This window comes from Balaenoptera acutorostrata, chromosome 6 (genome assembly GCF_949987535.1).
Source record: "Balaenoptera acutorostrata chromosome 6, mBalAcu1.1, whole genome shotgun sequence".
In the NCBI taxonomy this organism is placed as follows: Eukaryota; Metazoa; Chordata; class Mammalia; order Artiodactyla; family Balaenopteridae; genus Balaenoptera; species Balaenoptera acutorostrata.
In genome coordinates, this window is record NC_080069.1 from 43,146,920 (window position 1) to 43,161,451 (window position 14,532).

Below are 14,532 nucleotides of genomic sequence, written 5' to 3' on the forward strand. Positions count from 1 at the left end.
CTCCCTCCAGATGATGGGGACAGAGACCTCTCGCAGATATGGAAGGGTGGTCTCCTGGTAGAGGGGTAGGGCGGCCCTGGCCTTTCTCAGATGTTGCGTGTGCAGATATTCCGGGTGTTGAAAGTGCAAGAAATCCCCGCAAGTAGGTGGGCCCCGCCCCCTTCCCCCCCGTGGAGGGATCCACACTGAGTAGCCCCTTCAGCCCTCTTCCCGCCCCCGCCCCCGCCTGCACAAGGGGCGGGCCAGTCTTCACACCGGCGCACAACCAATGGCAAGGGAGCCTGGCAGGGCCAGCCAATTAAATGGCGGCAGCGGCGAGGGATGGCTCCTCCTCTGACAGGCCGCCGGCCGCTGGCCTCCGAGAAGGCGGGACTCTTTCTCTGTTTTTGCTGCCGGCCGAGCCTGGCCGAGCCCAGCCGGGAGACCAGTCGAGCCCAGCCGAACGTAGCCGAACGTAGCCGAGCCCAGCCGAACCCCGCGCCCAGACGGCCGCCGCCGCCCGAGCGCCGCCGTGCGAGCAGGCGAGCGGCCTCGGCCGCGGAGGAGGCGCCGCCCCAGGGGGAGGAGGTCCCCGCTCGCCGCAGACCGCCCGCGGCAGAGGCCGCCCCGGTCGCGCCGCGGCGGGAGCGGCCGGTGGAGGCTGCGCTGCCGAGGGGGAGGGCCGGGGGGAGGGGACGTCACCCCTGCCCGCCTCCCGCTGCTCCCCGCCCGCAGGCTCCCGAGCAGCAGTCGGCGCCCAGCATCCCGCTGCCCCGGACCCTCCCGCGGGCGCGCACCGGGCTCAACTCAGGTAAGAGGGGTCCTCCCACCACGGGCATGGGGGGCGTTGAGAACCAGAGACGGAGATGAAGAGACATAGACACACACGGAGACACAGAGACACAGCCGGGGAGAAAGAGAGACAGACACAAAGACAGACACACACAAGAGACGCACAGAACTACAGAGACAGACCGCACGGAGAGGAGATAGAGACACGTCCATGGGGACAGACGGACACACAGCGGGGAAGAAAGAGAGACGGAGACACAAGAGACCCATACACACAGAGACAGGAAGAAAGAGACAAACAGAGACTGATACAGAGATACACAAAGAAATAGACTGGGAGAGAAACGAGACACAAGAGAGACCCTTAGAGACTCAGAGATGGGGACACAGAGAGAGACAGATATAAAGAGAGCTACAGGGAGACAGACAGGTACACACGGAGGTGGGTATACAGAGGCAGAGGCACAGATCCAGGCAAGGGAACCAAGGGACAGAGTAAGGGCCAGACACACAGACACATGCAGCTGACCTGGAGAGAGTCTCACAGAAAGGTGCACCTAGGTACACAGCCTTAGATACACAGACCCACACATGCCTGCCAGGCCTCCACAAAGTTCCCTCTGTGTGAGCTGGCGCCTCTGGAGGTCTCCTGGGCTGGCTGGCTGGAGTCCTGAGTCGGGGGAGGTGCCCAGGCCACACTGAAGCTGGTCACAGTGCCCATCCTCCAAGGCCTTGGGCTTCCTCAATCCCACCCACTCACACAGTTCTTCTGAGGGCTGGATGTTCAGTGGGCAGGGCCAGGCCATGGCCACTGGTCAAAAGGAGAATGAGATATAGGCTGCCTAGTGCAGCTTCCCCACGGTAGCCACACCCCCATCCAGGTGCCCAGAGCCAGGTGTTGGCTCTGTGGGGTACTGAGGCCTGCTGGGAGGCCAGAGGTGTGGGAGCGGGCTGTCTTCCCTACGCCTCTCCTCCTAGGCCTAACCCCACCCCTTCCTCCTCACCACCCTTTGCCTTTGCTCTGTACCCCCCACAGGCTCAGAACTGCAGGCGGACGTCTTCACTGTCCGGGAATCATTGAGTGTGTGGACAGGACAGCCTCCTCGGAAGGCCGGCTATACCGGAGTCCCGCCTCGGCATGGGCCTTGCCATTGAGGCAGCTTCTCAGTCTGTGCTTGTCTGAGGGTGCTGCCCGTCATGGGGGCAGCCATCTCCCAGGGGGCCCTCATCGCCATCATCTGCAATGGCCTCGTAGGCTTCTTGCTGCTGCTGCTCTGGGTCATTCTCTGCTGGGCCTGCCACTCCCGCTCTGCCAACATCGACTCCCTCTCCGAATCCAGTCCCAACTCGAGCCCTGGCCCCTGTCCCGAGAAGGCGCCCCCGCCCCAGAAGCTCAGCCATGAAGGCAGCTACCTGCTGCAGCCCTGAAGGCCCCTGGCCTAGCCCGGAGTCTGGGACTTAAGTCCACCCCACTTGGAACCTGGAATCGGGATCCCAGGGTCCAGCCAGCCTGGGGTCCAGAACTCAAGAGTCCAGCCTGTCTGGAGCTGGACCTAGCAGCCCAGAGTCTGGTCGGCCTGGCTCCAAGAGGGGCTCTGCTGGCCCTCGGTAGACAGGCCTGGGGTGGGGGGGTTCATGAGTTGGTGCTAGGGCCAGGGCCATCTGGACTCTGCTCCATCCCAGCGGTCAGGGGCTGGGTCCACCCGCCCCCTAGGCCAAGCGCCTCCAGGTTCTCGAGGTTGGGGAAGCAATCCATGGCAATAATGGGAGGGTGTCCAGGCTGGGCCCCTTCTCTGGTCCTCCTACTGTTTGCTGGATAATAAATGGAACTATGGCTCTACGCTGAGATTTTCTCCTCTTCCTGGGGGCCTTGCTGCAGCAAAATGAAAGGTTGTGGGTGGGCTTCCAGACCCAAGTTTATTTGCAGAAAGTAGGAGGGGGTAATGGTTGTTGAGGGCCAAGTCCTGGGGTGAGGTGCTGGGACCAGGGCTGGAGCAGGGTGCTAAGGGCAGGTTCTGGGACCTGATCAGGGGTGGGGTCACACACATACTGGGTGCTAAGCCTGGGCTGGGGTACCAGGGTACCCAGGCTTAGCACCCACTTGTACCAGGTGCTACAAGTACGGGGTTCAAGACATGGGCCAGGCCCTGGGGCCAGGCCCTCAGGTCTTAGGTTTCACTTCCCTCACCAGGTTCAGCAGTTTGTCCAGTTTTGCGATCTCCACAGCTGGACCCTTCTGCACTTCCTGGCCCTTCTTTTCCTGGGGAGAAGGGAAGTACACATGGGGGAGGAATGGTGAGGGATGGGCCACCTCTCTCTACTTCCCAGCACCACCTCCTGAGCCCAGCTTAGGCAGCTGTGCCACGCCTCTCTCCTGCCCAGTTAGATTCCGGACCCCTGCCTGCCGCCCCCAACCCCCCCAGGATCCTTCCCCATGTCAGGTTGGGTGGCAGGGGCCCAGCTGAGGCCTGCAAGAAACATCCAGCTGTGTTTCTGAACCTCAGATCAACATAGGATCCTGATGCTGGGAGGCGTGGGGAGTGGGGGAAGCCAGGAAGAGCTGCAGCCCAGGGCCTCTAACTGTTGGGATCACCCTTCCCACAGGAAGGTCCCTGGCTGAGTCCTAACACTGAGCTAAGAGGTGTGTGTTTGTGGAGGGAAAAGAGTGTGGACAAAGCCACAGGTGCCCTCACCTAGTACTGTTACCTAGCACTTTCAGGTCAGGTTGGGCGTGGGGTACCATTTGGGGCCAGGCCTGCTGTGTCAGACATACCCATGGTGGGGGCAGGTATCAGGAGACCCAGGAGGGCGGTTGGGATATCCCATGTGATTCCAGATGTCCTTGGCTGGGACTGTCCCTCAGAAGAGCGGGTCCTGAATTTATGCCCCCTCACCCCTGCCTACAGGGCACTCTAATCCTTTAGCTGGTAAGCTGGGCCCTGCGAAAAAGAGAGCTGCGGCACTGGGGTATGTGTCACTCAGGCCCTGAGAGCTCCCTGGCAGACCAGCACCAGTGCCATCCTCCTTTCTGTCCAGGCGGTGGGGTGTGGGCTAGGCTGGGGCAGTTGCCATTTCCTGTCTTCCCTTTGTGCCCGGGCCCCCGTCCTCTCAGCCACCTGTGCCCACTGCTCACTGGCACCTGCCCCAGCCTTGCCTGCTGAGGGCCCAGTCTGGATCTGGCCCAGGCTGTGAGGTGGGAGGAGAATGCAGGGCCAGCAGGCCCCTTCCTGGCCCCATCTTGGCTGCTGACACCCTGTGGAACTTAGATTTCCTCCTGGCGTGACCCCTGCACCTGTTCCCAGATCTGTCTCCCCTCCCCGTGCGGCCCAGTGCCTTTGCCACTCCCCAGCTCACCTCTACATTCCTGAGGCAGAGGACAAAGATGTCTTTTTCTCTCTCTTCCCCCTCTCCCTCCCAAATTAACCTCGTGTTCTCTTCTTGCCCTCACCTCATCTCCTGGGAGTCAGGAGACCTGGGTTTTAGTTCCAGCTTTGTCATTAACTCCCTATATGACTTTGGGCAAGTTCTGCCCAAACTGTTTCTATCTATACAGTAGATGGGGAAAGTAGGCCTTGACCTTTGACAAGTTGGGCTCTGACACCAATCCTGGGAAGCTCTTTGGGCTGGGAAGTCGGGCCTCTGTGGCCAAGCCCTCTTGGGAAGATCAGGGAGACTGCAGCCTGCAGAGAGGGGCGGTAGGGATGCCCAGAGGACTTCCTTTGGCCCGAATCACTTGGCTGCTGATAGAGTCAGGTGGCGGTTTCACAGGAACTGCCAATCCACCCAAGAACTAGCCCCCAGCTATCACCTGCTCAGGTCCTCTGATTCCCAGGTACCCGTGTCCTCAGGTCCTCAGATATATAGATGCTGAACCTTGCTCTGAGAGGAGTTGGGACTGTGGGAGATCCTTGCATCCCTGGGTCAAAGTGGGCAGGGCAGGCCCCCACCCAGATCTACTGCCTTCAAGGTGTAATGGTTATACCCCAGCCCCAAGGGGTCACCACCATCCCTCCCACAGGGCTGTCCAGCTCTCCTAGCTCAAGCCTGGGTTTTTCTCCTCACTAAATTAAGAGCAGATTTTATCTTTTCCACAAATTGTACTGCCTTCTTCCCCCTCCTTGAGGCCAGCTAGCTGTGCTTAGCAAAGAGTTTTAGACCACACCCAACCCCCGCCCCCCATCCCATCCCAGCCCCAGCCCACCACAGCCTCTGGGCCACAGCTGCAGGCACTCAGCAGCCTTCTGAGTATTTATAGCCAAGTCCACCCCCTCCCCCAGCTGGCTACAATTACAGGCCCCGCCAAACTCCCAGCCCTTGCCTCCCTGGCCCTGGTGGGGAATAGGCCAGGCTGGCATGAGCAGGTTAGTGCGGTGGCCCCTGCCTTGGTAGGGCACTGGGGGGCAGGTGTCAGCAGTTGAAAGAGACAGGCCCCTGCCCTTGCCTCAAACTGCAAGTAAATGCCTCAAACTGCAACCAGGGGGTACAGTCATCAGGGCAACATGGCCCAGCTCTGGCCCAGCTCTGATCCTGGCCCAGAGCCTGGCAGGAAGCAAATTCCATTTTCTCTCCTAGCACCCAAATGGACAGGACTGGGCTGTAGGTTTTTGGACGCTGGATTTTTAAGTTGGACCTTTGGGCTCTGGATTCTAAGGCCTGGGTTCTTAAGTCTGAATTGGGACTCTGAGAGCTAGACTTTGAGGTCATGGCTCTGGGCTCAGTGGCCTGTATTCAGGGCCCTTGGGCTCTGGGCAGGGTCTCTGGATCATCAGAGATTCCAGAAAGGAACCAGAGCTCAAAAGGAGGACTGCCTAGCTGCTGACCTAGTTACCCTCCTCATGGCTCATTTCCTACTTCCCGTGTGGACCCGCAGCTCCCAGTTCAGAAGCCCTGTGCAAGCCCAGCCAATGAAGCAGAAACTAAGCCTCAAGCCCCTGCCTGCATGACACCAAACAAGCCAATGATGCCCGTGTGCTTCCCCCAGGCTTCGGATCCTCATAGTCACCTGCTTACCTGATGTCTCCACCTGGGGGTCCCACAGGTAACTCAGATTCAGCATGTCACAACGGATCTGTCTCCTGGTTCTCCTATGCTCCTCACTTGGGCAATAATACCACCCTTACCTTGGGTCTCCAAAGCCAGAAACCTGGGGGCCACCCCCTGGCTCCTCCCCTTTCTCTCAACCCCCTGCCATCCTGGAGACTTTCTCTCACGGCAGCCCGAACTCCCCAAAACCGTACCTTCGGCATCTTGCGCAGATTGGGTGAGAGCTTGAGGCAGGTGACATGCCCACGATCATCGCCCACAATGATGATGGGGTGGATGGGGTTGAACTGCACGTGGGTGAGCTTGTTCTTCTTTTGGGCCACCACAGGCTGGTTGCATATGGCCTCGTACTTGTTGATGGACAAGTCAAACACATGGGTCTGTGAAGAGGTGGGTGTCAGCACACTCGGGGAAACGAGACCCCTGTCACCCACCTCAGAGTAACTGCCCCTGAACTTTCTGGGGAAAGATGACAGAAGCCTAGGCAGTGTGAGAGGCAATGTGTGTCTCTTGTTTGTTTTTCCTGTGGTTGAGGGAATGGGGATAAAACGTTTAGGAAAAAATTTAAGTCTATGCAGAATTAACACTAAAAGCAGCTGCCATTTATGGAGCACTTACTATGTACTAGACTCTGGGCAAGCATGTTACATGGTTGCATCATCTAATTATAATCCTCACAGCCGCTCTATAAGGTAGGTTCTGTTATTATCCCCATTTTATAAACGAAGAGAAAGAGGCTCTTAAGGCTAACTTGCCAGTAAGTCGCAGAGCCAGGTTTTCTACCAACTAATATATGTCAGGTGTTCAGACAGTGCATGTCATAAAGGTGCTCAACAGAGACTTCCCTGGTGGCACAGTGGATAAGGCTCTGCGCTCCCAATGCAGGGGACCCGGGTTCGATCCCTGGTCAGGGAACTAGATCCCACGTGCATGCTGCAACGAAGAGTTCGCATGCCACAGCTAAGGAGCTGGCGAGCCGCAACTAAGGAGCCCACCTGCCGCAACTAAGACCTAGCGCAACCAAATAAATAAATAAAAAATAAAATAAAATAAAACTGTTTTAAAAAAAAAACGGTGCTCAACAAATGTTTGATCTTATTTTTTACTGCATCCTAAGTCCGAACCATTAGCAACTCTTGCCTAGATGACTGTGGCAGCATCCTAACTGGTCTTCCTGCTTCAGCTCTTGCCCTTCTATCATCCATCCTTCATGCAGCAGCCAGACCTAACTTTAAAAAATCTAAAATCCTCCAATAGTCTCCCTGGACACTCTACATAAAATCCAGAGTCCTTACTCTAGATTCTGCACTGTCTGCTCTCATCTCAGGCTCTCACCCCTTTGCCTACTAGACCCCAGCCACCCTACCTGCCTGTTTCTTAAACCCTTCCAGCTAATTCTCCCCTCAGGGCATTTGCACTAGCTGTTCCTCTGTATGGAATGCATCCCCGCATCTTCACCTGGCTGGCTCTTTCTTGTGACTCAGCTCTCAGCTTGAATGTCACCTCTTTAAAGAAGATTTCCCTGACCACTTTATCTAAGAGACCACCGAGTCCTTTTCTTTTACATCACTCTCTCTCGTTTTAAAGATATAACAGCTTTGTGAAGATATAACTCACAGGCTATAAAATTTACCCATTTAAAGTATACAATTCCTCTTTTTTAGTATATTCACAGTTATGTAACCATCACCACAACCAATTTTAGGACATTTTCATCACCCCCAAAAGAACCCTTATACCTATTACCAGTCATTCCCCATTTTCTCCCAACTCCTCTAGCCCTAGGTAACCACACATCTACTTTGTCCCTATAGATTTGCCTATTCTAGATCTATATAAATGGAATCATACAATGTTTGGTCTTTTGTGACTGGCTTCTTAAACTAAGCATTTTTCAAGGTTCATTCATGATATAGCATGCATCAATACTTCATTCCTTGTTATTACTGAATAATACTCCTTGTGGATATAGTACCTATTGCTTACCCATTCATCAGTTGACAGACATTTGGGTTGTTTCTACTTTTTGGCTGTTATGAATAATGCTGCTACAAACATTGGTGTACATACATCATCCTCTTTTAATCTCTGCCTAGCACTTAACACTACTGGGGGTTTTGTTGTTGTTCCTTTTGTCTCCTTCCCTTCACTGGAACGTAAGTTCTGTGAGAGCAGGAACCTGAATCACCAGGCCCTGGCCTGGAGCTGGGAACCACAGTTGACCCTTGGTTAGGCATTTGTTCAGCAAATAGATGACTGACTTGAGGGTGATGCCTTAATCACTATATTCTTTTCTGGTAGGTGCTTCTCAGTTTATATCAAAGTCCAAAAGGAAAATGTACTGCATAAGAATTTTCTCACAAACTGTTTCTGAGCTTTCACCAACTCTCATTGTTGCACAGACCCCCTTCCATCTCCCCTTCTCAGACTCAGCTTGCACACTCCCAGGGATGGGGACCTCGTTGCCTTTTAGACACTATTTCAGTCACAGATCAACTCTGACTCAGAAGTTTTTCGTTACATCAAGTTGGCACCTGCCACCCTGTAGCTCCCTCCCCAGGGCCCTCAGCGAAGATAACTGCTCCTCATGGCATCTTAACCCCCAGAGTGCTCTCTCCTTCAAGGTGAACAGCCCCACTCTCTCCTCCAGGCCTCACGGGATGAATGATCCCTCTTTTGACAGGGCCCTGGGTGGCCTGGCCCTTGAGGATACACAGTCCTTATGTTCTGCCTTCCCCCACCTGACCTGGGCATGGCGTGGGCTCTCCAGGGGGGAGACCTTGAGACAGCTAATCCTACCTTCAGAAGGGGGTCAGCAGGGTCAGGAAGGGGGCACTCACCTTCCCATTGGTGGTGACTGCTGCAAACACAGTGGAAGAGTATGGGGCCCAGGCCACGTCGCCCACGGCTGAATTTAGGTCATAGATGAACATCGGGGTGCTGCAGTGGGGAGGGGTGGAAAGCTCAGGGCACAGAGGGCTCACGGTGCCAGAGCCCCGCCGGCCCCAGCCCAGGGTGGCGCCTGGGGGAGGGCAGGCCCCTCACTTGATGGTGTGGTCCCAGATCTTCACGGTCCAGTCGGAGCTGCAGGACATGAAGACCTTGGTGTGGTAGGGGTTCCAGGACACGGCATCCACTGCCATGCTGTGGGCGTCATAGGTGCTGAGGAACCGGCTGGAGTAGGATTTGGAGCACTGGGGTGAGGGTGGGGGGGCGGGGGTCAGGAGTGAGAGGGGTCAGCAGCCACCACTCCCCTGGGGGCCCTGGAGGCCCTGGAGGGTCAGACCCTGAGGTTCCCCTTCTGTCCTCGCCCCACATCACTGTCACAGCTGAGCTGGGGCCACGCTCTTGGCTGCATTTCTCACCCTCAAAGCAACCAGAGAGAAAGGGGGGGGGTGCTTAAGGGGCTGGGCAGGGGAGTCTTCCTGGAGGGTGAGGGAAGTCTGCCCAGAGGATTCCAGGCCTGGCAGAAAAGGCCTTCCCTCCCTGAACCCAGGCAGAGCAGGTGTAAGGGGCCCTGGGGGAGGTGTGGTGTCTCGCGTGTGTCCAGACCAAGGCCTGTGGACAGGCAGACAGAGCGCTGGATCCACCTGCAAGGACAGAAGCCTTGCAGCAGTGATAAACATCCCACCTCGCCCAGGTGAGAGCAGGTACAGAGCCAGGAGCAAGTCCCAATCTCACGATTTCTCATTCGGTTTCTTGCCCTGACAGGCCGGCCCCTCACACCCTCCCTCCAGGAGACTGAGTGGCCAACTAGCCTCTTCCTCTCTCCCACACGGCCACTGGGAGGGGTGGAGAGGGGGTGGGGACCTCTTTTGCATTCAGACCAGCTCTGCCTGGGCCTCAGAGGCTCCTGGGAGGCGGCCTGTAATTAACATTCCGAGTCTCTGAGCCTAAGAAAAGCTTGCAGCAGAGCTATTTCTGGGTGGATGAAGGTTCAGAAGGATGTTCACCTACTAACACTGAGACTTGGCAGAAACTGGCCCTGAAGTTCCATCCCGCTGCCGGCTGGGATGAACCCGGTATTCAGAGATAAATTTTCTTGTTACCTGGCCTTGGAATCTCAGCTCAAGTTCAGCTCTCCTCCAGGAAGTCTCCCCAGAATGTTCCAAGCCCCCCAACCTCCACTCCCAGCTCTACCTCCTCCACTCCCAGGAAGGGAGCAGGACCCAGAGGGAAGGATGCTGGGCTGGGCTAAAGTCACCCTCTAGATTCTCCATCCCCTTTCCTGCACTCAGTCACTCTTCCCGCCACCCAAGCAGGTCAAGAAATGCATTCTCTTCCCGCAGGAAGCCTTCTAGAACTGATGAGCCCTAAGATCTGTCCGAACAGGGTCTGTTGAGAACGATAAGCTCCCAGGTCTAAGAGGCCCTGTAAGGAGCTGGCATTGAGGGCAGTGCTGCCTCACCTTGTAGATTTTCCCCTCCTCTGTGCCCACTAGGAACAGGTAGTCGATCTCTTTGTGGAAGTCAAAGGCAGTGCCACAGCCTTGGGAGAAGAGGGAACAGCTTTAGGCCAGTTCTGGGAGGGAGGCTCCCAGCACCTCGTCTACCCAGGATGGCCTGAGCCCAGGCGCTTGTGAGGGAGGGCTGGGGCCAGCCAGGCAAACAGAAACCGGGCCTCTGGCCTGCAGCTTGTCCCGGGCAGTTGGGACTCTGCAAACGGGCCAGGGCTTCTGCAGACAGGAATGGGGCCTGGATAAACAAGGCAGGGATTGAGTTAAACAGGGTCAGGGTCAGGGTAAACAGGGACAGGGTCTGCAAACAGGGATATGGTCTGTGCAAACAGGGTTATAGTCTGCATAAACAGGGGAGGAATTGAGTAAACAGGGAGAGGATCTGGGTAAACAGGGACCTGATCTGCATAAACAGGGATGGATCTGCATAACAGCACCCAGTCTGCATAAACAGGGAGGGTCTGCAAACGGCCAAGGGCTGGGTGCACTGGGCCAGGCTTCCTCATTACCTCCGGTCAGGCACAAGTGGGGGAACGGTGCGGTGCGGCCAAAAGAGGGAGGACCAGAGACTTCATGGGCTGGGGTGACGTGGCCAGGCGTGGATGTGAGGGGCTGGGGCTCTTACCCACTGTGTGTATCTGCAAGTCCTCGAGACCCTTGGTCGTGCTGTCCTCCACCTTCAGCTTGATGACATCTGTGTGAACCAGCTCGCTCTGCAGTCACACAGGGACGGGGAAGCACATGGGTGGGGCTGGACCAGCAAGGTTGGGGGTCCCTCTGTCATTCAGCTCCCCCAACTCCCTATCTCCACCCCTGCACGACCCTTTCTGGGAAACAGGCACCTTCACGAGCGTCCAAGACACGATCCTGCCATCAGATGATACAGAGAAGAAGTTAAGGTTGTGGTCCATGTCATCCTTCTGCCACTTGACCTGAAACATCCCAAACTGTGAGCTCTAAGGTGTTGGGTTAGGGCCCCTCAAGAACCCATCTGAGGTCCAGAAGCCAGTTCTGGGAGCCCATATCCCAGAGTCCCCTGATTTCCCCACCCTCCCTCCTTCCACTCATTCCTCTCTCCCTGAGCATCCTGAGGCAACAGGCCAGTTGGGGCACTGCCCAGTGTCTGGGCTCAGCACTGGAGGTGCCCGGTTCCTCCCTGGGTTGAGTTTTAGAAGCCCAGTTGTAAGAAGGCAGTGGCTCTGGGTTTGACCTCCTTACAGGGCCTGGGAAGGACAGAGCCCATCAACCAGCTTCCTCATTTTCAAAACAGGAACCATAATAGCATGGGCTTGTTGTAAGGAATAAATGAAACAATGAATGTGAAGCCCTTAGGTCAGAACATTGCAAATATGAAGTGTTCAATAAATATTATTAGCTAATATCCTCAGTATTACCATCATGCTAGGAATCAGGGTGGCAAGGCTCCTGGGGGGCTTTTTCCTGCTTCCTTGGGCCGTGGGGAGGAGCAGCCTCCCTCCACCACCCTCCCCATCCAGGCTTGGTCTTTCTCTAGGCGGCTCTCTTCTGTTCCCAACTTCACTTCACCACTAGCCCCTGCTTCCAGAATCTTGCTTCCAAATCTCAGATGTGAGATTCATTTCTCCATCTGCAAATTGGGGTTAATAATCCTGCCCCACTCATCTTCTCTGGGCTGGAAGCAAACATATGCGAAAGTGTTTGGGAGACAGAGCTGTTGTCTTATGAAGATGACATGCTTGAGGCTCAAGTTTCTGTTGCCAGATGTGGAGGCCTGGCCGAGCCATGTCCGGGAGAGCTGGGGCAGGGCTGGGTGCCCAGATCTTTCCACCCTCCAGTTCCCTCCAGGCCTCCTGTGCTGGGGCCACTGTCCCTTCTCCCTGTCACAAGGAGAGGCCCAGTGAGGGAGGACAGGAACCCAGGGCTGCTGCCTGTAACCACAGTTGTCACCTGGCCCTTGAGGGGTGTGTGTAGCGGGGAGGGGATTGCTCTTCCGGGGCCACGCCCCAGGCCTGGCTGGTCAGAGCTGCAGGAGGGCAGACCCAGTCCTGCCTGGGTCTGTCCGGACAGGCTGCTCTTTTGTGCTTTCACTGGGGGGCCTAGAACACCACAGAGCTTGTGAGGCACAAGTCAGAGCAGCCCTGATGCTGAGACTGCTTCCTCTTCCGTGTAAAGGTAGTCCCTTTAAAGGGGGGAGGGGACCGGGGGTGTCAAAGGCCAGGCTGTAAGAGGCGCGAGGGAGCTGCCAAAGGAAGAGTTTAATGAGCGGCCGCCAGCGTGCTCGGAAATTGTATTTCACACCCCACTTAGCAGCCTGATGCCCAGTTGGGGGGTGGTGTGTGTGTATATGCAAGTGAGCATGTACGTGTGTGTGTGCACGTGTGTGTGCAAGTCACACACATGCTCCTGGGGTCGAGGTGGGAGGGTAGGAATAAAGAGGGCCAAGAGGGGGCAGGTGGAAGTGGGGTTAAGAGAATGCATGAATGCCCAGGAAGCAGGTGATAGGGAGGAGATGGAGGCCTGTTTCACCGATTCCTTCCCTTTTGCCTTATCTGATTAGGGCAGGCACGTTTGACCCCAGGGGTCTGCTCATATCCTTCCTGCCCCCTTCCCTTCCCCAGTGTAGCACAGAATACACACACACACACACACACACACACCCTACAGAGTGTTGCTGGTTGAAGCTTCACAGCGGGGCCTGAACAGGGCTGCACTACCCAGATGGGCTCCCCTGGGAGGTAGCCTGTGCCATGGGACAGGAACCCAGTCTCCTTTGGACAGACAGTTCTCTCCCTGGCTCCAAAACCTTCCATGGCTCCCCGCTGCCAACAGAACAAACTCCTTCTGCCCCCAGCCTGGCATTTGAGATCTAAAACAACCTATCTCATTCCTCCCAAGACACAGTCCCATCGAGAAGGACTTAGACTCTGATGTCTCTGACTCCTCATTCGCCAGCCTGGCTCTTCTTCAAGCTCCAGGATATACAGCCAAGTGCCTGTAGGACACCTCCTCCTCCGGCTTCTTATATTAACTTCTGGCCAGAAATCCGTGGATTTCCTACTGCGTCCCCCAAGCCGGAGTCCCAGGCACCGTCACCAATTTTTCCTTTTCCCCATATCCAATCGGTCGTTTCCTGTTCTTGATTTTACTGCCTCAACAGCTCTCAACCCTATCTCCTCATTTTTATCTCCACTGCCCCTGTTGTAGCTCAGGCTTCAAGATCTCTCATACTGTGGCCAGAGGACATCTCCAAGACACTACCTGACTGTGGGACTTCTTTGCCCCAAACCCTCTGATGGTTGGGCAGTGATTTTCAAACTCTGCTGGGACAAACTCTTAGGAGCCTCGTGAAAGTAGCTCAGGGGACGCGGGGAGTGATAACAGGGGACCCTCAAGCAATCAGGACCCTGATCCTAACAGAGCAGCCCCACTCTCGTGTTATTAATACATCGGGCTTCTGTACTGACACTTCATTTGAGACCACTAACACGCAAAGTCCAAGCTTCCTACAGGCTAGAGAAGCACACTCACGACTGAGCCCCTGTACGTTTCTCAGGTCCTGCTTCTCCTCCCTCTCCCTCACGCTGAGCTCCATGCGGTGTGCTGTTGCCCAGCAGGCCCCTCTGCTTGACGCCCGTGTCTTTCCAGTGCACGCGTGACCCCGTTGTACCCTTCTTCATCTAACGAATACTTCCTCATTCTTCACGATTCAGCTTAGGCGTTGCTTCCTTTAGGAAGACCTCCCTGGCCCTCTGGCCCCTGGTCCCCATCCCAGACAATCTGGACAATCCTCAGCGCCCCCATGAGCCCTCCTTAGCACACTCCGTATCCTGCTCAGCTGTGGCTGCCGTATCCAGACACCAAGCCCTGAGCATCCTCAGCTCCCAGAGGAGAGAACAGGCAGGAGTTGACGAATGAATGGATGAATGAGGAAGCAGGGAGGGAATGAGAGCGAAAGAAGAGAACAGGAAGTCATCAAAGGAGTGAGAGGCAGGCCCCTCCCATGTCGCAAGCCCTGATTCCAGCCAAGAACTCTGAGTCTTCGGTTTTGCAAAGGCGGCAGCCCTGTTTTCCTGACAAGATGGTGGGAGAACAGAAGGCCACCCCGTCCAGTGTCCCTGGCACCCGCCCAGTGAAGGGGAAACTGTGTCTCCTGCACACCCTACTTCTCTCTCCAACCTGCGATTTGGTTCAGAGAACAGAGCAGGGTGGGAGTAGGGTAGCTGGCCTTGGCCCCTTGCCCTCTCCTGGGCTTGAAGAGGATAGTCAGGCCACCCGGAGATGCC

At 56.0% G+C, this 14,532-nt stretch overlaps 2 protein-coding genes across 2 annotated transcripts in view; one reads left to right on the forward strand and one right to left on the reverse strand.

Annotated features, from left to right (window-relative positions):
- The first annotated feature begins 424 nt into the window (after window positions 1-424).
- On the forward strand, window positions 425-2,611 carry ENHO (energy homeostasis associated). The gene is made up of 2 exons (XM_007176889.2): window positions 425-790; window positions 1,808-2,611. Exon 2 carries the CDS (start codon window positions 1,969-1,971, stop codon window positions 2,197-2,199), a length of 231 nt encoding a protein of 76 aa, XP_007176951.1. The 5' UTR covers window positions 425-790; window positions 1,808-1,968; the 3' UTR covers window positions 2,200-2,611.
- Window positions 2,612-2,703: 92 nt separating this feature from the next.
- Window positions 2,704-14,532, reverse strand: part of DNAI1 (dynein axonemal intermediate chain 1) — a 60,140-nt gene continuing 48,311 nt past the window's right edge. Inside the window, exons 14-20 of the mRNA XM_007177001.2 lie at window positions 11,113-11,202; window positions 10,896-10,983; window positions 10,223-10,302; window positions 8,860-9,008; window positions 8,655-8,754; window positions 6,009-6,194; window positions 2,704-3,031 (exon numbers count right to left, since the gene is read on the reverse strand). Of these exons, the coding sequence (XP_007177063.2) occupies window positions 2,933-3,031; window positions 6,009-6,194; window positions 8,655-8,754; window positions 8,860-9,008; window positions 10,223-10,302; window positions 10,896-10,983; window positions 11,113-11,202 (792 nt within the window). The 3' untranslated portion in view covers window positions 2,704-2,932. The remainder of the gene's footprint in view (window positions 3,032-6,008; window positions 6,195-8,654; window positions 8,755-8,859; window positions 9,009-10,222; window positions 10,303-10,895; window positions 10,984-11,112; window positions 11,203-14,532) is intronic.